The following is a 27,909-nucleotide window of genomic DNA, read 5'->3' on the forward strand; positions in this document are numbered from 1 at the left end:
TGCTGAACTACCAGACTGCTGGTCTCTCCAGCCGCTCTCGCTCGCGGCTTCTTCCCCCCATCATTTCGCAACACTGGCCAACAATACCTTGAGGAGGGGACTGTGACACTGAGTCCACAAAATGCTGTCAGTCACATTTCCCAGAGGGTAAGGAAGATTCCAGCCGTTTTTTTTCCCAAACACGTTTTGCTGAAGAAACAATTTTAAAGGGGGAAAACAAAACCCACATTATTGTGTAAGCAAGATGGAAAACAGCTTTCTGCGGGTTCCCAGGTATTTATGTGCCATTCTCTGTGCAACGTTATTAGCAACAACATTGCCTGTGGCTGGCTGACTATTAAGTACGGATGGTTTTGCAACAGCTGTGTGCACAGTACCTTCCTTCCCAAGCAGTGCCTTTTCCCTGGCTGTCCCCATGGCTCAGTTTATTTGTGTGCAAGGCAACTGTGAGGTTATCGAGGCTTTCCATCAGCTGTACAAACTCACAGCAGAATCATCTGTCTGTGTCCCCCTTTCTGAGAATTATAGTTTTTGGATAGTAGGCTCTTGGGCAGCTCCTATGAGAGATCTCGTCTTTCTTATGTATCTCTCTAGAGGAATTGCTGCCTATGCTTATACTATAAGCTATGGAGCATCTTTAGCCATATGTATAAGAAAGAAAAAGCATATTTGCTTGTTTGTTTTCCAGCCTCCCCATAGAATGGTTCTAAAAGCAGAAGTATCTTTCACTATGGAAAAAATTGACAAAAACATCCTCATATTTGTCAAAATTTGCTTAGATGTTTTTCAGGGTATCGCTAAGACCTGCCAGGCTCCTCCCCTTTCCTCCCCTGCCTTACCCCAAATACTTCCATTTTTGGCTAAAAAATCTCAAGTTCAGGATTTTTTGACCAACAATGTCAGCCAAAACCCAAGCTCTTTTCTCTAATTTTTCCACTTAATTTTTAAGCTATCTTCTGGCAAAACAGAAATATTGTTTTGATGGAAAATTTTCAACCAGCTCTGCTCATTAGTTTCTGCCAACAGTCATACAGGCAAAACAGTGCATCTTCCAAGAGAGGAGACTGTCCGAAGGGCCGAACATGAGGCAGCGATGACTAATGCTTCTCTCCCCAGCTCTGTGCCCCAGACAGCATTGTGCTCTTTTGCAGGCCTCAGCCCTTAATGAGAGCCATCTTTCTAGAGATGTTTCCAGCCTAAATCTCTCTTGGCAAGTCAGCTCAGTAATTCAGGTACTTTGCCAGGTTAAAGGAAGATGTGGGTGGCACAGAAGGATCTCCTCTGACCAAAGGACCACGGGACTCAGAGGAGCCTTGTTGTGCATCTCTTTTCCGCATTGACTAATATTTGGACCCCTCCAGGCAAGTACCAGTTGGCAGGGTAGGGTGGGGAGATGGGGCCTAATCCAGCTCACTTTCAAAGCAAGCTTCAGTGTGCTGTTGTTGTGTAACAGAGCTGTTTAGATACACCAGCAGCTGAGCCATGCACAACCATGAGCAGTCTCCATGTAAATCCACGGACCTCCAGCGACAAGATCCTAAAGTGGCTGATGGGCTGAAATGACACCAGTCACGTCATTGCTGTGTTATCTATTACCCATCGGTCCACGGGGAAGGGGTTTTTCACACTGAATCTGGAGCGTGAATCAAGGGGAGCCCAGTTCCTTTCGTTTCCTGAGTTCCTGTGATGAACTGGGAGACAAAGAAGGAAGATGTTCTTGCAGAGGGGGGCAGAAGCCAAATTTCAGTGTTTGGCCTCTGCAGCCAAAGGAGCATCTGCCCATTGGCTACATGGGCAGTCTCCTCAGGGGATAGCCATCCCTCACCAGTCCCTAATATTTGCAAAGTGCTCTGAGATCTTTCAGTGAAAGACCTTTTAGATGTGCAGAAGTTTATAGCCTTCTCTGACCATTGCTGATTTTACAGGGTTAAGTTAGGAACAGGAAATACAGTGACTAAAGGAAAGCCATTAATATTAAATTCTACCCTTTGCCAGATAGTCTTGTGTTATCTTTGCTCTTTCATGAAATATTTTCCAGTTTTCCTTGCAGGGCATTCATTACAGGGGTAGCAACTGAGGAGCTGTAACTTGGCACATCTCCACCTGCTTTTCTGTAGCAGTGCACATTTGTGCTCTGGGATTTGAAGAATTTCCTTTGACTCTAGAATTGATATGCAAACAGTCAGCTGTACAGACATCAATCTGTCCAGCAGACATGCCGCGTGACCTAAGAAATAATACAGGTGGTCAGCACCATGCTGGTGACTCCTGAATTTCTGGAGCAAACAGACTCATTTCACTATGTCTAGAAGACGGGAGGTCCTGTATACACCCTCCAGTAATGTAATCTGCTGTGCTTGACTGATCACAAAACACCCACCAAGATTTCCCTAAGAAAATTCTTGATTTTTGCCAAGGAAAGCAAAGATTTGCAGGGAATGAGAGCTGTGACCTTGCCACCTCACAAATAGCTTGGAGATCTCAAGATGCTCGTCTCAGCAGAGAGATGCTCGTGCCAGAGCAAACGTAGAGCCCTGTGCAGTCAGCACACAGCTCTTCCAGCATCCCTTTCTTCACCTTCTCCAACAGGCATCAACTCTGTTGTGATAAAAGCAGAAATGGGCCAACTTAGTTTTCCCCTGCCTGTTTGCTGTAGGACTGCTGTAAGTCACACTATGTATAGGCACTGCTATGTGAGCAGGTATGGAATGAGGGATGTTAAGACCAGGAGAGATGAGTGTTGCTAGCTGCATAACCCAGCTCATATCATCTCTCCCACTAGTGATTTCATCACAGCCAAAAGCTGTGTACTTGAGCTGCTGTGCACCCTGTGAGCAGCTAAAACCTAAGGGAAAAATTTCAGGGAGAAAGAAATGGGCCTCCAGAGAGGCCCATAACTCTAAGCAAGTTGTTCTCTGGGGCAGTCGCCATTTCTGTTACAAAGAAGTCTTTCATTTCCCATTGATACTCCTCAGGTTGCAAGGAGAGCCATTCTTCTGCTCCTGAAGGCCCTAGCTGCAGACACAGCCCTGGAAGGGAAGCTTGCTCTCATGGCTATGCAAAAGAATGGGAAGCACGAGATCTGGCATGAAGTCCCGCTCCCATTGAAGCCAGTGGGATGTTTGCCATTGGCTTGAGGGGAAGCCAGGATTTCAGTCTGCAGCCAGATTTGCTGGTGTGTTGAGCTATGCTGAGAGCAGGACCAGAAAGGGTTCTTGGTTTCCTGATAAAGCTGTTACTGCCTCAGCTCCTCTGCTGCAGATAGCTGGTTTCTGGCCTCACATTGTCCCCTGCTTGCTTTCATGTTTTCAAATCTTATTCTTAGGCCAGAAAGTCTTTGAGGAAGAGACTGGCTGCATGGTTTATGCCTGTTGTATTGGCCCATGACTGGAGCTCCTGGACATCCCCACCAGCAAAATCACCCCCTCCATTGTGGATTATGGACAGTGCAAAAGATTGGCATAAAGCAATAGCACAGGGCTGGGATAAGTGGCTTAAGTGAAGTAAGACATATGGGATTTGCTCCAGGTAAATAACTGCACCTTTTCCTTCAGGCAGCAGCTTGAAGTAGCTCTAGTATTAACTCTGTGTGGTTCAAGAGAGCCTGAAGAGATTGTAAAGATGGTTCAGGGATGGGCTTCCCTGCTTCACACCTTCACACCAACAGGAGCTGTTGGGAATCTTGATTTTATAAGCACCCCTTTTTCTCTTGTCTCCTCTCTTTCAAGGTTAGATGGAAGCCAAATTGTGATAATGATGAGCCATGGTATAGGTACTCATGAGCCTGATATTAAACCTTTCCCAATTTATTATTGTTCCCCCTGCTAATAAGCCAACTCAAAGGTTGCCATGCTGCTGTAGTGACATAAGTGTTAAGTAGTGCATTATATAGTGCTCCCTGATGTCCACACGTCCTTGTGCCAGCTCTTGCAGCCCACACAGCATCCACATTTGGGCAGGGTTAGTGCCCTCCTCTGAAAAGTAGGTGAAGGAAGCGATCCCAGAGTGGGTTGAGATTATTGTGTTATACCCAGCAGCCCCATTTTGGCCTATACAGGTCTTGTTGTTTTTATTTGAATGGACACATGGTGGAGACTCTGTATGCCAAGGAAAAAAAACATTGCAAATTCTCGCTTTTTATTTGTATTTCTCCCTAATCGGGATGTATCTTTCTATTCATTGTGTGGGTTTGGTCTCTACTGCCCCTTTCTGGGAACATCTGTAAATGCATCAGATCGATAAAAAAAGGCATGAAGGTTTATCTCCTGGACAAACCAGCTGCCCTGTCTTTCTTCACCTCTCCAGATGCCACATGTTGGACAGCATCTTCTCCTCCTGGCTAGCCATAGCTTGTGTTCTCTGGCCATCTGGGACTTGGTCTCATTCCTTTGACATTTCCACAAAGAGTAGCTGGTGGGAGCGGCTTTCTGGTAAGTTGAAACCATTGTGATATATTTTTTCCCCACAAGCAAGGAGTTTGTAAGTGTAGATGCTTAAAGTCGAGGTAATGTTGATCATATAGAGATCCATAGCCAATAGTTTTACTATGATTTTCTCCAGCAAGTTGAAGGAAAGCTACCCAGAAGTTCAGCACTGGTGCAGGAGCGCACCCCAGTGTTACCTCTTTAGGCACAAAGATTTTTACAGGCAAACATACTCTTTCTTCTAGTAATAAATGGGGAAGAATGGGGAGGAAAGCAAAGAAAAAAAACCCCAAAATGATGCAGTACGCTCTCTTGATTGCTTAGCTTAGCTCTGCAGCACCATTTCCCATCTATCTTTCACATCATTCTGAGATTGTTCCCCAAGACTATCTTATCAATAGATCCTTTCTCAACTTAGTGACTGCCTCTGAGGCAACTTTTTTCTTCTGGTTCAGTGACTGGCACAATGCTTGCATGAACTCTAAACTATCAACTTGTTGTTCTTCTATTTTCTTTGCTAATATGATCCCCACCAGCTCTCATGTTTCCTAGGGCAAGCACAATCAAACAAAATTAATCAGAATAAACAGAGAGAATTAGTGCTCATTCTTTCTTAACAACATGCCTGTAATTTTTTTTCTCCGTTAGCAAATTCAATCCAGCTACTTTTGCTCATGTTAATTCACTGTAGCTGCTATCCACAGGCTCTGAATTACATGTAACAATGAGATGAGGGGACAGTGCTTTGCTTTTAGCAAGACCTCAGCATTTGTGTGTTTTGAATTTTAAGGAATGGGGGGGGGAGGCGTTACCTGATCCACTGCCCCCTGGTTCTCTGTGGTATTCATTCTGTTGCTGGTGAGCAACAGAATGTTGCATTCTGTTGCTCCCACCTGGGAGCACAAAAGAAAGATGACGCTTTGTACCATTCATCTGCTCATTTGACACTTTAATTCTCATAATAGTTCCTCTTCCCCCTTCTTTTTTTTTTTCCTCTTGTACCTGCTCTGATTTCAGCACTCTGAGAGGCAGCACAGGGTCCCAGCACAGCTTCCACAAGATTCTGCCAGATTTAAAGGCCAAGCATCATGGCCAACATGCTCCCATGCACCAACATACGACATTGATGTGGGCATGACCCCAGAGCCAACTTCTCATGGAAGAGACCACGGTGAAGCTCCCTTCTTGCATCCAGGCCTTGGACCTACAAAGTCTTCCCTGCAAGGCTGGTGTCTACATGGTGAGACTGGACTGTGGGCCTGTGAGCCTGGGTCCCACCTCCGCAGCTCCCCAGGCTGCCTGCCCACCACCTGTGTGGGCATGGAAAGGGGGAGGGCTCCCGCAGCCACAGAGGGTCAACTCTGCCCTCGAGCCCTTCGTCCTGGTCTCCTGGCTGCCTGGGCACTGTGCCTGGGCTGGAGATAGGCTGCGGGATGGCCCTCAGCATACAGCTCAGCTCTGTACAGAGGGCTTCTCACTTGTGCAGTGGGGTGTATGCAGGCATCGCTGCAGGATGAGACCTTTCTGTTATACATGAGATGTGAGCCGTGCTTGCAGCTGGCAACTGCTTTGTCTTTGACCCATTCCATGGGACTGTTCCTTGAAGAGAAAGATCAACATTTGGCCCTTGGCTTTTAGGAGACTTTCCTAGCACTAGCCTCAAAACAAGTGGAAACACTGCCCTCCCCCTTTGGACCAGAACCCTATGCCAGAACAAGGGCTATGGGTGGGTTTTTTCTGCTTATGAAGCTTTTGGTGTGACTTTTTTCTCTCCTGTCATCTGAGAAGGTCTCTGGCACTACGATAAAAGCCCCCACTGCCCACTGGGACCCCTCTCCTCGTGGTGAATGTGGTCCAGAGGGAAGGCGAAGGTTTCCCCAGAAGCACATACCCATTCCATGGCTCCAGTTAGAGAAGATTTGTCTGTGTTTATTGCTAACAATGTTCTTCCTTGCATTTGGTTCAGCTGGGCGCCTGATTAGTGACTTCCCAGTGGTCTTGAAACCCAAGGCCCATGTTTCTTTAATTTTGTGCAATCTGTTGGATACTTAGGGAAACGGCTGGGAATATTGTAAAGCAGCTTTTGGCAGTGAAGAGTCCCAGCAAAGGATTGCATAGACTCCTGGTAATTATTCTCAGCCTGTCCGTCTAAGGCCTGCCTGTGCAGGGAGCTGCAGCATTAACCAGCAGGGACATAGTAAAAGCCATTGTTCTGCTCTTCTTCCTTTTCCTTACAAGAAACTGATTTGGCTATTTGTGCTTTGTTTGGTACCTGGCGATCATGCTGCTAGTGTTTGTGTCACTTTGCTACTGTTCACAGTTTGCAATTGTAGCTTTTCTAATTCTTTATTGACAGCCAGACACATCTTTCATCACTTAATGTATGCTCACCCCAGCTTCCCAGAAAGCTGGGATCTGGGCTGTGCTGACATGCCAACGTGTTGTGCAGCCTTGGGTGAATCAGTTCACTTCCCTGTAACTCAGGGAACCACTGTGCAATAGCAGAGGTAGCATTGCTTGGCTGCGGCTTTATAAAGCACTTTGAGCTCCTTGGAAGAACAAGATTAAGTGCAAAACTGTCCTGTTATTCCATGGTTAAAAGTTGCTTGAGATATTGGTTTGAAGTGAATAGAAAACAACAGCCAACAGAGCAGCTTGGATGTCCTTAATGCTGGTCAGTTAGTGGTTTGGGGCATTTTCAGGGGCTACTTCACAGCCCAGTTACTGAAAGGGCAGAGCCAGCCTGGGGCTGGGACCCCTCTGTTGGGCTGTGTGCAGGACACAGGAGTTGTATCAGGGCCATGCTTAGCCTTAGCTTTTGCTGTAACAATTACAAGTGATAAAATGTCAGTTTTCCCAATTTTCCTCCCCACAAGCTGGTTTAAAGGGAATGAAGGCAGATCCTGCTATAGCTTACTACGTTACTAGCCAACTCAAACGACTCCCCGCTGTCTTTTCATCTACATGAGACTCTTAATGCCCTAAGTCTTTGCATGTCCTGGCACAGAGCCCAACTGAAGCATGAGCTCCAACAGAAGTTTTAAATTTAAAACTGTTCTATTGGCTTCAGAAATTCGCAGATTGAAGCTGAGAGATGCAATTCGGCTGTTTACTTGCAGATCTGCAACAGCCCTGCTGTGCTATTGCACTCGCCTCAGTCAGGCAGTTGTGTTAACAGCACTTTCCAATTAAAGGAGAAGCCTCAGTTACAGAAAATGCTTTTCCTATCTGGGCATTTATCTGATTTTTTTTTTTAATTATTCATGGAGCACAGGGCTGTTTTGTTTCCCATCCCTTATTATAATTAATCCATCATCACTTCTGGTGACTGGGCTGGCTTTTGCTGGGTTTTTTTATTTCTCGCCATTTCCAGCATCAGCTTGGGCCAATACTACTCAAACGCCATATTACTCACGCGATGGGGAGCACTGATGTGAGCAGCCAGGCAAATATCAGGTGCACAAGCAACTCCTGAAGTTCTGTTCACCCAGAGCAGGAAAAAAGATGCCCTGTACTGGAAATAGCCCTGCCAGAAAATCCCAGAGTCTTGCTATGTAAATTATGGCCACTTCCCTGACTGAAATGTTCCTACTCTGAAAACTTGGCTTTTAAGACCTTCGCAACCAAGATCAAGGCTTTTCCCCATTACCTGAACATTCAGAGCCTCCAAGAGAATAAATGGTATCAGATGAATCCTGCCTCTTTCTTCATGGTGCAGTCAGATAAGAGCATCTTTTTGCATTTCACCTCACTGAAAAGGACACGCTGGGCTCCATCCTGCCTGTACTGCAACAAGCTCAGCAAGGCTTGTCCGGTGGGATGCAATGGAATCTGAACTGAGACCTGGGATTTTCACTCCAGCCGTATTTGCCATTGCAGACAATGCTGTAACTGTCTGCCAGTTTAATGTTCTTTGTAACATGAGCACAGAACTGCTTAGGCTGGGACTGCAGGAACTGGAGAAGGATCAGATGCAATGACAAAAGCACAGGTTTCAGTGCTGACATCCTGTCCCATGAGGCCACAAAGCCCCTCTCTTCTACGACATGCTTTTCCCATAGTTTGATCAGCTGTAGCTGTCACTCTGGGCTTGTGCCCAGCACAGTGACCCTCAAATCTTGGAGCACCTCAGTTCTGCAAGACCCTTGCAAGGATGCTACAACTAGACTCCCAGATTGACAAGAAAGGAAAGCCTGCTGCTGCCCCCATGTGTTACTTGCTCATTATTGTTGCCACGCACCAGTCAAGATGTGGGAACCCTATTTGGGAGTGAAGGAGAGCCAGGTTAAGCACAGCACAGCCTCTCAGCTACTGAGGTCAAAGATCTTTCATTGGAAGACCCTTCTGGCTCTTCTGTTCCTCCCGCAAGCTCAGGGCCTTCCCTAGGGCACCTTATATTCAAAAACTTGCAGTGTCAGTTTGGACATGTTTGAAAGTGAGACGAGCTGGAGACAGCACGGAGGGACACGATAAGCAGCAAAGCACAGAGGCATCATCATCCCGTTCTGAAAGGATGCATGTGCAACACTCGGAGACTGCCATGCAATGCCGAACAATATCAGATATCAGCACAGCGTGTTCAGGCTTGTTGGCTCAGACCACGAGGAGCGCAAAGCGAGAGACAGCTCTTGGCAGACTGAGCTCACATGATAAGGTCATTGGAAAGACAAGTGAAGCTTTTCAACCTGCCTTTCCCCAGTATCAGCACCAACTTGAGCAAGGACTCACTTTGTGCTCCTGTAATATACTGTGCTCCGCATGGTGCCAAGGACAAAAGCTTCCTCACAAATACATTGAAGCTGTGTTTTTCCAACCAGTGTCTCAGCCCCCAACTCCCATTCTTCTTGGCCCTATCAGGTTCCAGTTCTGAACCATTAAATGGCACCTCTTGGAAGAGTTACGCTCCCTCAGGATCAGTGGCACCTCTCAGGCAGACGGGAGAATAAGCTGTAGTTACTGGCTATCTACCTGCTGCTGGCCAACAGTTATAATTTACCTTTTGGACATCCATTAGGGATCTCATGGTTTTGTCCGTCTCTGTTGGGCAGTACTTTGTTGGGGCTGCACATACTAATTGTTCTGGAGTTCATCAATCCTGGAAGCTGCCTGAAGCCTGGAGTGATAGGTTGGTAGCAGCAGCCAAACTCTCGCTGGCCCAAATGGAGCCAGTTTGTGGCTCAGGGGGGTCATGCAGACCAACGGCTCTAACGATCACTAACACAGCTTCTTGGAAAGGTAGGGTTGGCTCTTTGCCGTGCTTTCACCAAGAGCCTTTTTGGCCCTGGCACCATTAAGAGATGGGCCAAGGAGCAATGCCTCAGCTAAACATTGTCCACAGAGCGCCCTGGACACTGCCTAGAGCTCTCTGAGAACATCTGAAGGGAACAACATGCGCTGGCAGGGCCTACGTGCTCCGGCAATTGGGGATTGCAAACACATGCTTCAGCTATGCAAGAAATCTTTGACTTGTTCTGAATGTGATTCTGCCTGGGTTTCTTCCCAGGAACATTCCTGTTCTTCACAATTTACCAGTTGCAGGAAGGGAGAAGGGGGAGGAGGGATTTTAAGAGTAAGGGAGAGGAAAGAGAACAAATCTTACAGTGCTTTCCCTAGCCAAATTCCTCCAGAAGGACAGGGTGTGGAGTATGGACTCCAGAATTTGGCACAATCCCAAGAAAATATGAACTGCAAAATTAAAACCACTTTTAATTAGTCATTTGTTTTTATATAAAGAATAAGTCTCTGTTTTTCTGAAGTAATTCAGTGTCTGCTATCACATAAACCAGGCAGCCCCTGCCAAATGGTGCTGCGTGATAGAAGGCAAGCACAGAACTAGGTCTCTGAGCAAAGACACGTTTTCTCCTCCAGGAGACGGCAGTGCTGTTTAAATCTGCATTCTGGTTCCCAAGATAAAAGTCTCATTCCTAAGAGTCACAGCATATGTGAGAGAGTTGCAAATGTAGTCCTCGTAGGTGGGAGTAATTTGATGTCTGAGCTGGAAATGAATGATGAAGCTGGGTCTTTATTATAACACCTGCTATGTTACAAACTGGAGAAAAAGCTTGCGAGGGTGGAGGCAAGAGCTGTGCTTCTGCCCTGGAAGGAGTCAGAGGTACAGGGTACCCAGCACCTCACACCCCAACTCAGAGGGATGACAAATCCCTCTTCTCATTGCCGGCAACAGCAGGGTCCTACCTGGGGAGGGCCACAGGCCACAGTGTCTGCCACATGCTGCGGCCATTCGGAGGGATGGGCTAGGTGGGGGCTGCTGGGCTGGGTGTCACATTGCTGCTGGGTATACCCTTAAATAAGGAAGGTGCAGGCTGTATCCAGGTTGGGTTGCCCCTGAGCCAGGGATACCCCTGCAGATAAGGTGTGAAGCTGGCTGTCGGCCAGGTCTCAGGGATGCTTCTGCACAGCAGCACGGACACAGGCTTTGTGCTTCTTTCCAGATGCGACCACCTAAACCGTCAGCTTGTTCCTGAGAGTGTTAAGTTTCAGCTCAAGACCCTTCCAGGGCAGTCAACGACAGGAGTAGCGCTCCTATGCGGAGTTGCCCATGGCTAAGTTTGGAACCTGCTGAGCTAGTCAAGCGATTCCAACAGGAGAAACCATTAAAAGAGGCAAGGTGTAACCCGATGCTACCAAACATGCACTCAGAGTAACCTCCATAGCTCAATTAACTATATTAAGTATAGACCTATAATTAATTTAATTTAACTGAGGTTTTCTTCCCTGCGTTGTGTGCCTACTGTATCAACCTCTTAAACTTATTGCTGTGTATATAATTCAATCAAATATACATAGAGTACCCACATAAGCTTAGTCACTCCAGACACCAGGGAGAGTATTATTTTGTTGTATTTGGCTCACACTTCTGCCTTAACGCAGGGGGTAACTTCACTGAAATCAGTTATGCTACATTAGTCCAAAACCAGAGCAAAGCCCAGCGTTTATAAATTATTTGCAATAGACGCATCATAATTTCTATAATGCCATGTCCTGAACATGGATGTGGTTTGCTACAGCTGCCTTCCCAGTCTCGCACTAGGAAACAATAAAATAAAGATAGAAAGGAATGCTCATATTTTTTCTTTTTTTTTTTTTTTTTTAATAATTCAGCAACATCAGAAATATCAGCAGATTCCTGTTGCCTCACAGTGCTGTATAGGAACCTTCCCCTGTGTATGCTAAACTAAACAGGAATAATGGGTTGATATAAAGAAGCAGATGCTCAAGAAGTATTCCTTTAACTTGTGCTGTACGTAGTGTCAGGGCTTGTGAGGGTCCCCTCCTTCATCTTTTATTGACTGTACATTCTACATTTTTATTGTTAATAGCCCATATGGGAAAGGAAACGGGTGAATGATTTCACTCTGTCTTGCTTTTATTAATCCCAAATTATGGATCAAGTCACAATTAATGATGGCCCTGGTGATTTATGAATTGCAATTTTTACTCCTACTAGTCCTGGACAGTTGGAAACCATCAGATGCCAGCCTGAGCAGCTGTAACCTGGGCATCAGTTAGCACCGATGAGCCACATGTGCATGGATGTGTGAAATGGCCCATCTCTGGGCAGGCGAGTTAATTGAATACCAGTGCAAGAGAGACTGGAGCTGCTTTTTGCGAGTTGCACATTAAGTTATTAGTTTCCCAAGGGTGGAAAGCAGACTCTCACTGTGTGATCTGAAATCCAAATAACAGATTTTATTGCAGAGCTTAGAAGGCTGCTTAAAGAAAAGCAAAGAAAGACACAAGGAGTATGTGTCTGACACTTGGGACACTTCTGAAGTGAGCCTGAAAAAAGGCTCACAAAACCAAAGTGATGAAGAGAACAACAATTCTGGACCTGAGCAAGAGTTTACAGGAATCTCAAGGACAAAAGAGGAGAGCCCTATTCTAGATGGTCTTCTCTTTGGAAAGCCCCAACCAAGACCTTCATTAAGGTTTTGATTCTTTATCACAAAGTGATTAACTCTGACATTCCCCGGGAAGGAGCCTGCATCAATGTGAATGCTGGCTGGTGCCCAGCATCATGGACACATTGCTACTTTGGATTAAGCAAAAATGAGCAGGCTTTCTCAGTTCTGTTGCCCTCTGCATTGACATGTCAGGGGTAGGAGGATTTCTTCCTGAAATTCAGGGGACGTATGACCCTTATGCTGGTTGAATGTGTATAATGACTGAACCATTCAGCTCTCAGACAGACTTCACTTGTTTGTGGCTTTGCAGCTCTCACAATCTATCTGCTCACAACAAAAATATTCCAATTATTTGGAATGATGACATTATCCATGCAACTGGCCCAGAGCCAACAGCAGCTCTCCTACAAAACGGACAGTTATTTCTTGTTAAGATTTATCATATTCTTCGTACTGACGACAGTTTGCATCATTTGAGCTTCAGCATGATGAGGCCACTGGGAAGCAGCAACATTTGCAGTGACAGCCGCTGAGCAGATGCATCCCTCAGTTCACTTGGGGACCGGGTCTGAAATGATGTATCTGCTGATTGCTCACATGCCACCGCGTCTCTCTACTTTGGTTCAAACAAACCTGGCTTACACAAACGCAGTGGGGAGCAGTCGAGCTTGGAGGACCAGGAGGGATAAGCTGTTCTGAGGTGCAGAGTCAAGCTATTCTGCTGCGAAGTGAAATGGTTCAGGAAAGGCCAGGCAGGCAGCAAAAGCTGCTGGAAAATGACACAAGGCTGAACTTCAGCTGTTGTAAATGGAAAGATCAGTCGAGGATGCTCACACTGAAAAAGCCTGGAAAAAGCAGATAGGTATCTAAAACATTTTGAAAAACCTCCTCTTGTGGTGCTTTTTTCAGTGTCATAAACAGTGTCATAAACCCTCGTTGGATTAACTGCCTAATAGTTAAATTATCCCACTCTGCTAGAGGCAGATTTCTTGCTGAAGTGAGAACAATTATAATATTTTAAGGTTTGAAGGTCCCAGAGGGCAGAAGGGGCAGGGCTGCACTCAGCAAATGGACACTAATTCCCTGTCATTTCCCTGTTCAGGCCTGGTAAAACATATCACATCTGCCGTTTGAATTTTAGGCCAAGATACAAGGAATCTTGTAAAGCCCTATAGCTCAAAACCGCTACATATTTAAAGTAGTAAATTCTCACGGGGACTGTGATCCTTTCGCAGAATAGATTTATTGCAGACAGACTGCTGGGAGGGAGAGCAGACTCATATCACAGGGCCACAACAGCAGCAGGTACCTGGGGTCCTGCTGCTACAGGCAAACAGTGCTGCTGCAGTGCTGGGGTGGTTTATGTCCGGGTAATGCCTTAGGTTTAGAAAACACCAGAAAATGGACTGGGAGCTTCTCCATGTCCTGCTTGAAGTGAATTTGTCAAGATCCATCCAGGTCCTATTTAGGTACCACTAGAGTTGTATGTCAGGTTCCTGGAAGTAAGAGGGGTGAAGGACCTTTCCATGAACTAGCGCAGAGTTGGTCCCTGCAGAATCTTCCATAGACAGACAGAAAAAAATCCTGAGCTGTTGTAATTTCCCATAAAAGGTGGGAAGCAAATTGGCAGTGTAAGTGCCTATGAAGGCAAAAAAAGAACTGAAATGGGCCTTTCTTCTGTCCTTTCCACTTGATAATGAAGGCCTGAAAGGCTCTAAATTGGCAGGTTTTGTACTAAGGCTTTAATTCTTTCTCCATTAAGACTGCTATAAGACTTTCTGGACAGACAGAAAAGAGGTCAGTATATATCAGAGTCAGTAGAGAAACCTGCAGATTTGTCTGTGCAGGGATGTTTAAATCTTGGTGACAGATTACCCATTATGTGTGTTATAGGGCACGCTTGCACATGGTAGTCTGGACACTGCATGCATTTCTTCCAGGACAGGACTGCAAGCAAATGTCCAGCTCAGCCTGTACAAATGCACAAAGGAGCTTGAATTATTTGCCATCAGTTGACGCCAGTCAAGTATTTCTGTGTTTCCATGTTTACGATTTGTGTAGACAAATCCGAGAAGGGAATTGATTTTGAGTCTGACTATTAAAAGCTTTTTTGCTTGATTTTCTTAACAGCTGTTTCATCCCAACAGTTGGGAGAAAACCACCTTTTCATAAGGATTCTGTAAGGATCTTTCAGCTGGAGGATGAAGCAATTTCCCATCTACGTTTCCTGGTGTCTTTCCATGAGATCAATGAATAATTCTTCCTGATATTTTAAAAGTTAGAAAAATAATAAGCAGTAAATGACAGGTAAGGACAAGTAAGCCAACCCAGACTTAGCTCTATCAGCAAAGTCTGGTTGTTTCCGCCACGTTTCCAAATCACCTTAGCAGTTGTATTTTCCAGGTTTGAGCAGGTTACCCTGAGTAACCTGTATTTGTTTGACAAAGCGTGACTATTACTCGTAACTTTTGAACCTCAATAGTCACAGAGAGATTATAAGTGGCTCAGGGAAGGCATTTTGGCATGTCTGATCTAGTCCCCACGCTTGTAGAATCCTTTCCAGCACACTAAATCCATCGTCTGTTGGGTCAGAAAAGTACGTAAGCTGGCTGAGCCCCAAAATCATCTGCTCATGAGACAAGCTGGCCCAGGGATGGAGGGAAGGAAATCATAACACCTGCTTGGAGATGGGGTGCTGGCCGGCTGCTCGGAGGAGCTGGGCTCAGTCACAGTCCTGCCTGGCCACTCTCCCACTGCCCTTCCAGCCCTGCCGAAATCACTCAGCCCCACAAAGACGTGTGGGCAAGCGAGAAGCATGAGGAAGCAATGGCTGTTGCTTAAAAAAATAACGCCAATGCTTGGGGAGCCTTCCTTCCTCTCCAGTATGTGACATTTGTCAACTGACATTGCATGTAACCTAGCAGTAGCAAGAGCTGGAGAGGAAATACTCTCCCCTCTTGCCTTCCCTGCCACCGGCACTGGGATTGCACGAGAGAAGGCAAAGGGATAGCCAGCAACTGCGCTCAGCTTTAATTTTACTTAAAAGTAGGTTTGTCCACCTCCTTTAGGAAAAAGAGCGTCTAGCAGCCCTTCACACTTCTGAACAAAGCCCCAAGGCTGTCCCTTGCAAGAGGTCTTCATGCTAGCCCTTGGGGTGAGTGGTGCCTGGTTAATTCCTGCAACCAGCTATGAGGAAATATTTCTCTTCCCCCCGCCACCCCAGAAAAGCTTTGCATGTGGAACTTGTTAAAGATTTGTCCTGAGCTTGTTTTTTAAACATAAGCCACAAGTCGGCATGGGCCAAGGAAAACATACCAGTGCAGAATACACCTCATCAGCTCCGCCAACAGCTCTGCAGGCACTGGCTTTGCTGCGGCTGGAGCCAAACACGAGTGGTGAGTCCGTGGGGCGGCACGGCTGGAAGGAGCACTCGGCACCGGGAGCTGTGGCCATACCCAGGGTACACCGAGGCAGTGCCTTGCGCTAGCCACAAAATGAGAGGGAAAAGGCTGATCTTCTTGGAAATCACAAAACGCCGGCGCCACACATCTGGAGGTAACTTGGCATGCGAGCCTGGCTGGCCGGCCGGGGATGTGCCACGGGGGTAAATGCATCGGTGTCACGCCCTCGCCAGCCTCGCCGAGCACGGGAAGGCAATCCAAGGCCCGGACTGAGCACTCCACCCTCTCAGCAATGCCTTGCCGTTCCCCAAATTAGGCCAAGTTTACTATAGATGGGGTGTGTGTGTGCGTGCGTGTGTGTACGATCAATATATTGCCAATCTAATAACGAAACTTTATTATAACTGTATGTATAGTCAGGATAATGTATACTATTACAGTGATACCATACGTAGGGCTGTACAGATGTATATTGTTTCCCCGCTCTTGCGAGTGCTTCGGGCACAGGTCTCGCCCGGGCTGGGGCGGGGGCGCGGGCCCTTTAAGCGGAGCCCTCCCTCCCGCCGACACGTTCCAGCGCTGACCGCTCAACCAACCTCGCTCCACCGCCCCTGCCCGCCGCCCATTGGCCAGGCGGCACTGAGGTTCCCGCCTTCCGGCCCTGCTAGCCAATGGGAGGAGAGCTGGGCGAGAGTCGGAGCTAGGTTGGTGCGTGTGGCCGATGGCCGGCGAGCGGCGGGTCAGTGCCGGGGGCTCGGGACGGGGCCCGCCACGGGGGACAGGGCCCGGCCGCCCCGCGGGGCTGAGGGGAGAGGGGCAGGGCCCGCCCGCCGCGGACCAGAGGCCCGGGTCCCTCCGGCGCTGAGAGGAGCGGGGCCCTGCGGGGAGCGGGCCCCCCTGAGGCGCTGAGGGGATCGGCGCGGGGTCCTCGCGCGGGGCTGGGGCGAGCGACGCGCCGAGCCCCCGGGGGCTGAGGGAGGCTCCGGGCGGGTCGCCGCCTCGCTGTGCCCTGCGCCGTCGGCCCCGGGAGCAGTGCCGGGAGCGGAGCGCCCGTCCCGGGGTGGGGGTGCCCCTCTGCCCTGCCGAAACGGGAGGGGGGCGCGGGGCGGCGGGCTCCCGCTTCGCCGCCTGTGTTGGCGCGGGCGGGAGCCAGGCCGTCACCCTGCCTGCCCGACCCGGGGGTGCGCGGGTTGGGGCGGCCAGGGCCGGGCTGGAGAAGAGTTTTGGCCCTCCCTGGTGGGGAACGATTGGTGAAGTGCCTCGGGAGAGCACCCTCGGAGGAGGGCGCTTGGCTTACAGCTTGTCCGGAGGCAGAGGTGTCCTACAGGAGCGGCCCTAGACCTTCAGGTCTTCCAGCACAGCTCTGACCCTGCCTGCAGCCTGTGGGTGCCATGCTCAATACTAATGACATGCCATAAAATGGTTTCACCATAGACATCCCTTATGGGTAGATGAGAATATTAAGGTCAATGGAGTTCTGTGAGAACGTGAGGTTTTCTTACCTGTACCTGACCCTGACAACAAATTGTGGAGCTGAGAATTGAAGGAAAAAAAAAAGTAGCTTCCTAATGACTTGCTGCTGTAGGCCTAGCAATAATTAAAGTGCTCAGGCAGGTTCTTGTCTTTATCCAACAAAATTACCTCGTCATTCAGATGGAAGTTAAGTGTGGCTTGAGCTGTCCTTATTTTAAAAAAATGCACTTCCGTGAAATTAAAATGTGGATTCTTAAAGTGTAGAGAACTAAGGGCTTCTGGAAAGGGGACATAAAGGATAATTTTGGTCAGTTTTTAATGTGTAATGGTAGGAGATCTGATGTGGTGGTTCCATGGATTTTTTTTGCTATAATTAAAGACACTTGGCTCAAGTGACTCTGCTGCTTTTTTATGAAATTATAGAAAGTCGTATTTAAGATGTGTAGCAAAGTAGTGTTATGTAGTGGTTTGTCCATAAGTAGACCAAAAAAAAGGTTTGAAAATAATCTACCCATTGTTGAAGTTTGTGTACGTAAGGTTTCTAGTATTTCTGTCAGCACTGTTAGAGTGGCATCTTTTGGGTTTGCCCCTGAGAAGCTCTGGGTAGAAGGAAAGCCTTGTGTGTGTGTGTGTGTGCTCGTGTGCAACTACTCTGCTTTTTGTCCATTCTCCCATATCTTACATGCTAAGAAATAAACACGGGTATTAGGGAAATTAAAAATGTCTGGGTTTTGTTCCAGGTGCTGGTATAAAAGATGAGGCTGAATGAGAGCCGGACAAGATCCTTCCAGGCTCCCGTCACCATCCATAATTACCCCGGCAGGCAGGTGTATGTGTTCCCCAATGGCCAATCTGATTCGGAAGAATCATCAGAGGAGGAACTCAATGTTACGGAATTGCGACCGAGGGGCAAGGAGCAGCAGCGATGCAGCACTTCTCGGAACAGAGTTGGAGATGTCATACTTCTGGAACGAGAGATTACAGAGGATGATAATCTTAACAAGCTAGCCCTGCAGTATGGTTGTAAAGTAAGAGCTATCTCTGTTTGGTTTTAATTACTTAGTTTCCAGAATTACAGGAAGGCGTGCTGTTGTCTAATAGTTTTGACACTGAAAATGGTCAAAACTATGTATTTCATGAATGGTCAATATCTGGGTAAAACTGAGCTGGAGAAAGGCAAAAATAAACAAACAGAGTTCTTCAGCTAACAGCCTAGGAAGATGTTGTCAACCTCACACCCTGCGTGACCTGCTTTCCTCTTTAATTTGGGTGACTAAGTGCAGTGTAGCAGCCATGATTTGTACTTAGTTATTTAAGTGAGGGCAAAAAGTAGGAAGTTGAGTACAGAAACGAGGGTGAGAGCTCTGCTCTCAAGGAGCACACAGTTTTTGAAGCAAACTGAACAGTACAAAGAAACGCCGCTCCGATGGGGTCTTTTTTTGTTTATTTTTTGAAAGGTATGAGCTTACATTTTGCAAGGAAGGTCTAAGTCTAACAGGGGTGGACTTGCAGAAGGAGGGATGCCAACGTCCAGGTCACAGAGTCCAGGTGCTGTACGTGCATGTGGGTTTTGACTGTTTTCTGTCGCACCCAGAAGTGCGTGCAGTTCAGCTGTCTGCAGGCAGAAGGGAGTACGTGTGCACGGTGAGCTTTCTCTGGAGTTGGAACATGCTACAAAATACATTTCTTTCTTCCAAAGGAGAGAGCTTTATAGAAAAACTGTTGAAAAGTTTAATTACCTGATCTGAACGTTGGAAGTACCCTGTTGTTTATCAGTTAAAGCTGTATTTTTAGAGCCTCCTTTATCTGCAAGCTAGACTGTGATTAAAAAGTTCCATGATGCAAACAATTGGACAGTGACCTGGATGGGGATAATGATACAGTACTGGCTCAACTGCTGCAATACCATTGCAGTCTGTCTTGCTTAACAACACAGCTGTGTGGTGCAGCTGAAGCAAGAGGGCTTAGAGGAATTGCGACAATTCCTCCCCTCCCATTCCCTTAGAAACAAAAACAAAACAAAAAAGAAAGCCTTCTAGGCTCTGCTGATGAGCCTGATGCAAGAAGCGAGTCTGGTAGGACTTGAATAGGCCTTGATTGGCACCGGTAGAGGATGAGAACTCAGAGCTACAGCAGTTGACTTTGTAGTCACGACTACATGCTCGTCTCTAAGCAGTAGCGACTGCGTTGTTATTGCCGCTTATGCCACATCACAGCAGTTTAGTGAACTCAAAGAAGGAAGATTCTGAACAACTCTCTTGGTTTATGGCATGAAAAAGCCTGCTGTGCCTCCTGTACTGTAACTCGGGAGGTCTCGGTCCTGTCCCTGCCATGACTGTTCATCTGCCTCCTCTGCTGCCATGCTCCCGCAGCCTTTCAGCCCCAGCAGGTGCAGGTGGAACCTACTCTTCCTGCCCTGCTGAAGGCTGCTGGGCTTGTCCGGCAGGGAAGGCAAGCTGATGGGGAGGGACGAGGTAGTCAAGTGTTCTCCTCCCACAGGAAACAAACTGTCTTACTCCCTCCCTCCCTTCCCAAAAGGGCACTTCTGACTTGCTCCAGTTAAACTGAAGAGGTGCAGAAATCCTTATTATTGGAGATCTGTATATTTGTCTGTTTACAGACTGACACTGATCAATTTTGATGTATTTTGTTTTACTTGCACAATTAAGCAGCTCCTGAAAGGCTACCAGGACATCAGTGAGGAAGATTTGTAGCCACAAATACATGAGACTGTGTTTAAAAAATCCAGGATGAGCTTTTTGAAATCAATGAGAACTTGTCATTGGTTTCAGAATCATCAGGGCCTACTTGGGGTGGGGGTATTGAGGCAGTGCAACAAATAGATTTGCGTGCGCTACGGATAACTTGGCAGAGATGCAAAGCACTTTAAAATTCTCATTTTTACTCTTGACCATTTATAGTCCTGGCCTGCTTTTGGCATTGTTCTTAGCTGGGACAAGAGGAGCTCACTGCAGCCAAAAAAATGTGTACAGAAAATAAGCCTAAATGGTTTGTGGAGCCGAGTGCTCTTGCATGCTTTCCATCAGCTTTGTTTGTTGTTTCCACGTGAGTGGTGCTCCACTTTCTCTTTCTAGAGCCTTAGCACAACATTGCAGTGTTTGATTGCAGACACCGCAGGGGATATTTACTGTCCCAATAATTTGCTTTCATTGGAACAAAACAAAAAATTGAAGCATCACCTCAGTTAGGAGGCTTTGGGTGAGATTGTTATTTCATAACTAAATAATTTTGCAGGGTTTAAGTCTTGATGTTACGCTGGGGCAAGCTGTGAGGAGTCTGAACCAGCAACTGAGGATTCCCTTCTCCTCAGGGGCACCAGATTAGGATCTAGATTAAACATTGCATTTTCAGATTTCTCAAGCTTTACAGAGTAAATGTGAGATTCGGGCATTCACCTCATCTCTGTCCTTCAGCAGAGTCTTGCTTTCTGGCTGTGATGTAGCAGACTTGCCACCTTTCAGGGACCGCACGGTAGATGAGCTTGGTGTGTGGTTCCCTGACCACCTGTACGGGCTGGAGGGGAGATCCATGGAGAGAGGCAGCTCTGCAGGCAGAGCCGCTGCAGCTCCTCTCTCCTGTGGCCCAGAGCACGGTCCTCCAACCTGTGGGAGCTCCCTGCAGGGGAGGGAGGACTGCCGTCCCCTCCCCACCTCCTGTGCTGCTGGGGGCTGGTACCTGCCCGCTCCTGGCAGCCAGCTGGCAGCAGCACCACCTGCAAGTAGCCCTGAACATTTGTTGCAATGGCAAAGGAGATGTTCAGGCTCCCTTCTGGTGTATTGGCTTTTAAAAGGAGATCTTTGCCCTCAACTATCAATGATTTTGGTGCTGATGGCACTTACGCATTTGCTTAGGAAGTAAATTACTTTCTTGTTTTTAGTTCCCCAGTTTCATTGGTAGCCTCAAGCTTGTGGAGGCAGTTCGTATGGTAGTTGATGAGATTTCTAAAAGAACACATTGAACTTCCTCTGAAAGTGCAGTCCTCGTATTGCGTCTCTTCTGTACGATATATCGGAGGTGGTTAGCCTGTTCATGTTGCCTTTCTCTTTGGTTTGGGGTCTTGCTGTTTTCTTTGTTTCGCAGCCCCCAGCCTTTCCCTCGAGGTTCTGTTGTGCCTCCTTGGCTGCTTTGGAGAGCTCCTTGCACACGCTGACAGTCCTGTTTCTTTTCTTTGACAGGATTTAGGGCAACTGAGAAGTTCATGTACTTACTTATTAGGTGGCTGTCAATGCACACTGTATTAAGCTGTCTTCTCTTTATTTAACGTTAAATAAAGAAACGCTGCCTTGCCTTTGTCTTTTCTTTGATACTGGCTGTCCTTGTGACTTACGTGTAGGTATGGTTTGTTCTTTCTTGCTCTTCTTACTGCTGTTCGCATCACCGAGCTGGGTGGGAATACCAGTCCCAGATGGAGCCCCTACACACGAACAGCCAAAGATGATCATAGATACACGGAGATTATTGCTGGAAGCGTACCTTCAGCAGGAGTGTTTACCAGCTGTGGAGAAATGAGCTGTATGGAGCTGCTGTCGTGCACAAGAGGGGTGGTGCTTGGGAACATGAGCAAAGGGTGCTCATGCCTGTGTGGGAGAGAGGCTCGCCTGCTCTCTGCCAGGCTGGGGTCTTGCTTTTGAAACTGCCATATGCTCCAAAGATGGAGCTCTGTTCACTCTGAAATTGCTTTCCTAGCAGGGAGAGCATTTTCCCTGCTCATATTGATGTTGTCCTCTCATGTTAAACACTTGTGCATTGTTTAAGGTATGAAAACTGTTTTTAAAAGGATCTGTTACGAAGACTCTTCTCGCCTTAACTTGTAAGTGAGAGAAGGGCAAAGAAAGCAAAAGGAGGGAAATCAGTATTAAGCAAAATACAGCCTGTGAGAGATACAAGAGCACTAGAGGAGGTTATAGACTGGTTTAGTAGGGGACCGTCTGTGTCCTGCAGGACCGGGAGCATCCCTGGAACAGCTGGGAAGTCTCTGCAAAACACTAAGCCACTTGCAGCCAGGGCTTGCTTTTATTTTCTGGCTGCTGCTTGTACACTAGCTTTGTAGCTGCTTCCTGCTTCAGTACTGGTAAAAGGCTGGGTTGTCCTGCACTAATATTCCTGTCCTCTTTGGATTCTGTAGGTTGCGGATATCAAACGCGTCAACAACTTCATCCGGGAGCAGGACTTATATGCGCTGAAGTCCATCAAGATCCCTGTGAAGACCCATGGGCTGTTAATGGAGAAAGGCAGAGAATTAAGGCCGCTCCTGACTGCGCCCCCCCAGACCGGCCTGATGCTCGTGGACATACCGGAGCCTGATGATGGTGCAAGCAGCTCTGCTGACGGCAGACACCTGAGCGACTACTTCAAGGGGATTGACAAGAGCATTCAGGACGTGGTGCAGGCGGAGGTCCAGCTAAACACAGAGTATTGCATGGAAGCACCGGAGAGGCCACTGCCCCAGTCAGGGAAGCAGGAGACCAGTAATGGTGCGGACTGTGGAATCCAGTGGTGGAATGCAGTTTTTATTATGCTCCTGATAGGAATTGTCCTGCCAGTATTTTATATAATCTATTTTAAAACACAAGGCCTGGTGGCCCATACCTCCAACATAACACTAACCTCAAATGTTTCAGCAGATGGATTGGAAGGGAAATTACCACAAAGTGCAGTTGTAGAAAAAAAATCCTAAGGGGGAGAGGCAGCCAAACATGGCCTCTCCTCCCAGCACTGAAGCCTGTACGCCAGCGACTCTGACTGGAGTGCATTCAGGGGGATAACAATACAGATTATTTTTATTTTTTTAAGCAGCTGATATTGTAATCCTGAACTTGACTGAAAGTGAGGTGATGTGATTTTATGGAAGAATGAGGATGCTTTGTTGCTGATAAAGATCATCAGGCAGCTGGCTTAACATTCGTGAACTCTGTTGAGGGAAAGTATTTTGTAGCGATTTACTCATCTTGGTTGCTTCAGGTATTTCTTGATGCCTTGTCTAAGAAGCTAATCCTTTGCTGCTGAGATAAAAAGTGCAGTATTGATGTGATTGGAAAGTTTGGGGGTTGTTTGCATTTTAAGAAAACACTTTTTGCTTAGAGTAGAACCGGGGACTCTTTCTCTGAACTGTCATTTCTCTCTCTTGCAGACCATGGCAGTGTTGGCATACTTAACCCTAAAATGGTGACTCCTAGTGTGTTAAGCTAGGCGTGCCATGGCACAAGGACGCTGACAGCACCTTGCTTTTCCATCCTTTTGAGCAAATGTTTAAGCTGGATTTATTAGGATGCTTCAAGCCCACCACTGGGAAGGGTGAGCACAGACCTCTTCTCCTCAATGAAATCCTTCAGAGAGTTCTCTTGAAATCCAGTGTCTCTGCAGGCGGAGCTCATTGCAGAATCCCTGCTTTTTGCCAGGGTACTGCTTGTCTAGAGCCAGTACTTCAGCATGACCACAGATGGCCAAAGAGTATTGGAGGAGGACGTGAGAGTAGCGTTAGGCCTGTGGTACGTAGTACGCGCTTCTCAAAGGCTCCTTTGCTGGGGGAGGTCTAGCCAGTGTTACTTTTTTTTGGGGGGGGGAGGGGGTGGAATCCATTATGGTGCATCTCATTGCATTCCTTGATTTGAGTTTCCTTGTATGTAGTCTTCACATGAGAGAGTATTGCTAAGCTGCATTTAATTTGCAAGGTCTAGGAAAGAAGCCTTGCGTTACCTTAGGCAGTCATGGAAAGAAGTGTAAATCCTTTATAGGATGGGACTGTGAAGCTGCTGCATGTCAGATGTTTCTGTGAACTGCTGACGTTTGCATTGAAAAGCTTCTGAGTGCGTAGGAAAGACCAGTGAAGCGTCGGAGGCTGGTGGTGTCCCGAGATGTGGGTAAGCCTGAGGTCTGTGCTGTTTAGGACGAGTGGGTAAACACTACATGCTGGGAGCGAGCAGAAAATGAGGCTTTGGGGAGCTTTGCCGCAGAGAAGAATTTGCCTCAAAAAGTTAATTCAGCAAATTCAGGGACTGGGAGCAGAGGTAAACTCTCTCCTAGAACCACACACGAAGGTGTTTTGCAGCACAGTTGCATGAAACCTGGCCAGGGATGGGGTAACATAGGATGTGAGTAGCAGCCAGCTGAAGGCGTGCTCTAAGGGTCCCAGCGCTTTCCTGGGCCGCTTGCAGGGGGCTTGGCTTGTCGCCAGCCGCTGAGCTGGCAGCTGCTGTCATTCCTGAGGGTGAGGGCAGAGCTGGTGGGCAGGGGGGGTAGAGCAGCTGTTTGTCCTCCCTGCCTTGCCCTGCGCTGGCCCCTCCTGCCCCAGGATCTGTTCCCCTTCAGCCATGCAGGCCGTGGCAGTGCAGAGTTCAGCCCTGCCCCGCTGGCGGGTTGGCCGCGGCCTGGCGGGAGCCTTTCACCAGCGGGCACTGCTGCTGCAGAGACCTGCTGGGTATGAGTGAGGCCAGATCAGTGCTGCCCTGGGACTTGCAAGGGGCTGGTTGGGTTTCTGGGGTTTTTTTGTTGCTTACAGCAAAGGTGCGGCCAGGTGAGAGCTGCGGTTCAGGCCATGTTGTACAGGTGCAATCTCTTCCTGGCCTGAGGAGGAGCAGACTGTACGATGTGTCATAACGATAACCTGTGTTTCCTGCAACTGTCAAAAAAAGTGCTCAGGAAAGCCTGGGGGAACCTCATTTTGTAAACGAGGACTCTAAAGTATCTTATAATGAAAAAAACCAACCTAGTATTTTTCTTCTGTGAAGGAAATGTATCTCTCTTTGTTCTAGGGGGGCTTATTACATTTTTAAATAAAGCAAAATGAAATAAAAGCACAAGGGGCACCAACCACCCCAGACAGCTTGCGCTTTTTTTTTTGTCACCACAACTCGACTATGCTGTCGCACAGCCCAGCACTTCCCTCAGACAGCTGAGTGCCTTGCCGCATCTCCACCTGCCGCTAGAAAGAGTTCAGAACGCCTTTCTCTGCCAGCGTTCTTCTCACGCAAAAGATGTTTGTTTCACCTTTTTGATGAAACCGCTGCAGTGAGCTTGGGGGGGGGGGGGGGGACACGACACGACAGTGCCGTTTCCTTACTGCTGGTTTCAAAATGCAGAACTGTGGCCACCGAGGCGAGCAGTGATGGGAACAGGGCAGTGCTGCCTGCTGCAACTCTGCCTGCAGCCACCACACCAGCTTGCCGGCCCCCCGTCCACCTGCCTGGCTCGGAGCAGCACTTGCAGCAAGAAGCGAGAGCAGCAAAAGGAGAGGTGAAGGGGCCGGAGGGAAGGGCGAGCCCTTGGGTCACCACCCTGACCCTGCCCAAGGGTTTCCGTAAGCACTTTGTAATAAGTTTCTTACAGCCCATCGGTCCTTCATTTGAATGTCATGAGAAGTAGATGACTCCCCCAAAATGCATACTGATTAAAAGAATCATTGCTGCAGTTTAAAACCAATGCTTCACAACTGAACCTGAAGAGCATTTCCCATACCTGGAGGGGGAAAGATGCGCTAAACAAAAACATGCTCTGCAAATACGAGAGAGGCTGGAGTACACAGTAAAAGCCAGTATCTTTACTTTAGTGAATGCAGGATACAAATATTTTACAACAACCTCTAGCATTTTCTTAACCATTTGATAAAAAGTTCACTAGAATATTTATTGTATATTGAAGAAAAAACAACACATTCAGGGAAAAAATTGAGATTAACTTATTTTTTTCTTAAAAGATTCGTCTCAAGGATGGCAACAAAGTCCAGCTTGTGCCGCCAAACGGCTTATCATCATTAAACCGTGAACAGCTTCTTTGTGAACTGTTGACTACAAACATTTACCAAATACATAAATCTCTTTTAAAAAAGCCATTTTAAATATAGCAAAGCAGTGTTCTCTTGCACAGCAAAGTGAAGAAAGGTTCTACTAAGATTTAAACGTTTACATTTGTTAAGTCTTTCTTTCACATTCTAATTTAACTTCTTCCCATGATCAATTGTTAGGAGTTGTTTTGTTCCTTATTTACTATGTATTTCTTGTGCGCACAGTAATTCGCAAGTTTCTGATGCATTAGTGTCCTTTAAGTGAAAGGAAAGGCTAAAGCATTTTTCTCTGACGAATCCCTGATAACGTGTATTTTAAGCACTACAGTGAGAGCTTGAAGATGGAGAGGTGATTTGTCACGATAGCAGATAAAAATCTTAAATCATTCAGACTTGAATGGGTTCAGACCAGGATCGGATCCACTTGCAACTTCGTTCAGTATAGGTAATTAAAAAAAAGTATTGTTCACCTGTTGAAATACCTGTGCTATGTCTTTTTTTTTATAAAACATTTTTACAATACCTAAAAAAGTACGTTCCAAAGTTAGTTACTTGTTATTAAAAATCAGGATTCCCATTTATTCAACGGCATGAGATTCTCCCCGCTGTGGGAGGTCTGTGAAAGACTCGTTCTGCTGAGCCTAGGGGAGGGCTGGGGCAACATGCGAACAGTCCCCTTCCTTCTTAAGAACCAATTTTTTGTTTTTAATTAATTGGTGCGATTTCAATACAAACTCTAACCCTTATGTAGCTTTTTTCTTTAAGAAAACAGTAATAGTACTGTTTAAAAACCTGCATAGAAATAAAGACTATTGAGATACAGTCAGCAAAGCCATCTTATAAGGCACACAAGAAAATAGACAGTAAATGTGAATGCAGAACTCCCACTCGGATGTACAGCAAAGTTCATATATGTGCATAAATAATGAAAAAACCACATAACTCTTCAGAGCATTAAAAGGTTCTCGGAAGTGGTAAGTGAATTCAGTCACTTTGGAAAGAGAGTTGCCATCAGAAAGAGTCTCATTTTCCTCTACGCTTCAGCAAACCGGTAACTAACTATGCTGAGCACAGAGGGATTTCCAAAGGTAAGTGGCTGAAACGAATTTGAAACCTGCACATTTCTTAAAATTACCATGACAACAAGAGAGCAGTTTTGGAAGCTGCATGTACTGACTTTGTTCTTCAACCACACATGAAAGCAAGCGGCCGAGGAGATGGCTGGCCCCACTGGATTTCCATTTCTCACACTTGTTAGTTACAGTATCCAATAAGCCATTTTTTTAATCACCAAAAAAAAAAAAAAAAATTCAAGCCCAAGCAAAAATTTAATAAATATCAGGGATAACTTTAAAGGAGTTTGGGTAAGAAAACAGCACTGTAGCTTCTTCCCCAGAACTAGAGCTACCAGCAGGAAATTTATTTGTATCTACTTGATCTGGTTCCCCATACAAAGGAACGCTGCCCATGGCAGGAGGGCGAGATGCACAGGAGACCAGATTTTGACAGGGCAAGAACGCCCCCAAATGCAAAATTGGCTCCACCAACCCAGGCTGGTACAAGCTGGTATTACCGAGGTTTTGGCTCCTGAGACTTGTTGCTGCTCAAACCCGGCTTTTACGCCCTTGGAGGGACTGGTCTGAGGCAGTCACCAGGAGAGCCGATGCTGCCCTTGCCATCCTTGTCACAGCAGGGCCAGATTGTGCAAATAAGATCAAGCTACCAAATCCAAGTACAACCCAAACCCCTCCCCTAGCCAGCTGTCGGGACACGAGGGGCCTCCGGACTCCTCGCTCTATTTCATGGAAGCAGCAAAGAGGAACAGCAAATTTATTTCTGAGGCTTTATCCCAAACCACTTACCAACTTAAAAACCTTTTGTGCTCA

General features: G+C 47.0%; 1 protein-coding gene across 7 annotated transcripts; it reads left to right on the forward strand.

Annotated features, from left to right (window-relative positions):
* Positions 1-27,880, forward strand: LYSMD4 (LysM domain containing 4). 7 transcript variants are annotated; one of them, XM_072869181.1, is made up of 5 exons: positions 1-147; positions 4,306-4,430; positions 5,442-5,664; positions 17,964-18,251; positions 22,370-25,116. In XM_072869181.1, the coding sequence occupies exons 4-5, from the start codon at positions 17,979-17,981 to the stop codon at positions 22,919-22,921; spliced, it is 825 nt and encodes a 274-aa protein (XP_072725282.1). In that variant the 5' UTR covers positions 1-147; positions 4,306-4,430; positions 5,442-5,664; positions 17,964-17,978; the 3' UTR covers positions 22,922-25,116. The 7 variants fall into 7 exon arrangements, 5 of the variants coding, with proteins under 5 accessions (XP_072725282.1, XP_072725283.1, XP_072725284.1 ...); XR_012043689.1 differs by lacking the exons at positions 1-147; positions 4,306-4,430; positions 5,442-5,664 and adding exons at positions 16,444-16,489; positions 25,323-27,880 and having other exon boundaries at positions 22,370-24,104; XR_012043690.1 differs by lacking the exons at positions 1-147; positions 4,306-4,430; positions 5,442-5,664 and adding an exon at positions 16,444-16,489 and having other exon boundaries at positions 22,370-23,732; positions 23,979-25,116.
* The last annotated feature ends 29 nt before the right edge of the window (positions 27,881-27,909 follow it).

Source organism: Ciconia boyciana, chromosome 8, assembly GCF_034638445.1.
Source record: "Ciconia boyciana chromosome 8, ASM3463844v1, whole genome shotgun sequence".
NCBI lineage: Eukaryota > Metazoa > Chordata > Aves > Ciconiiformes > Ciconiidae > Ciconia > Ciconia boyciana.

Coding starts and splice junctions, on each gene's coding strand:
- LYSMD4 (XM_072869181.1), top strand. CDS start 17,979: ATGAGGCTGAATGAGAGCCGGACAAGATCCTTCCAGGCTCCCGTCACC. Junction 18,252..22,369: donor CCCTGCAGTATGGTTGTAAA/GTAAGAGCTATC, acceptor TGGATTCTGTAG/GTTGCGGATATCAAACGCGT.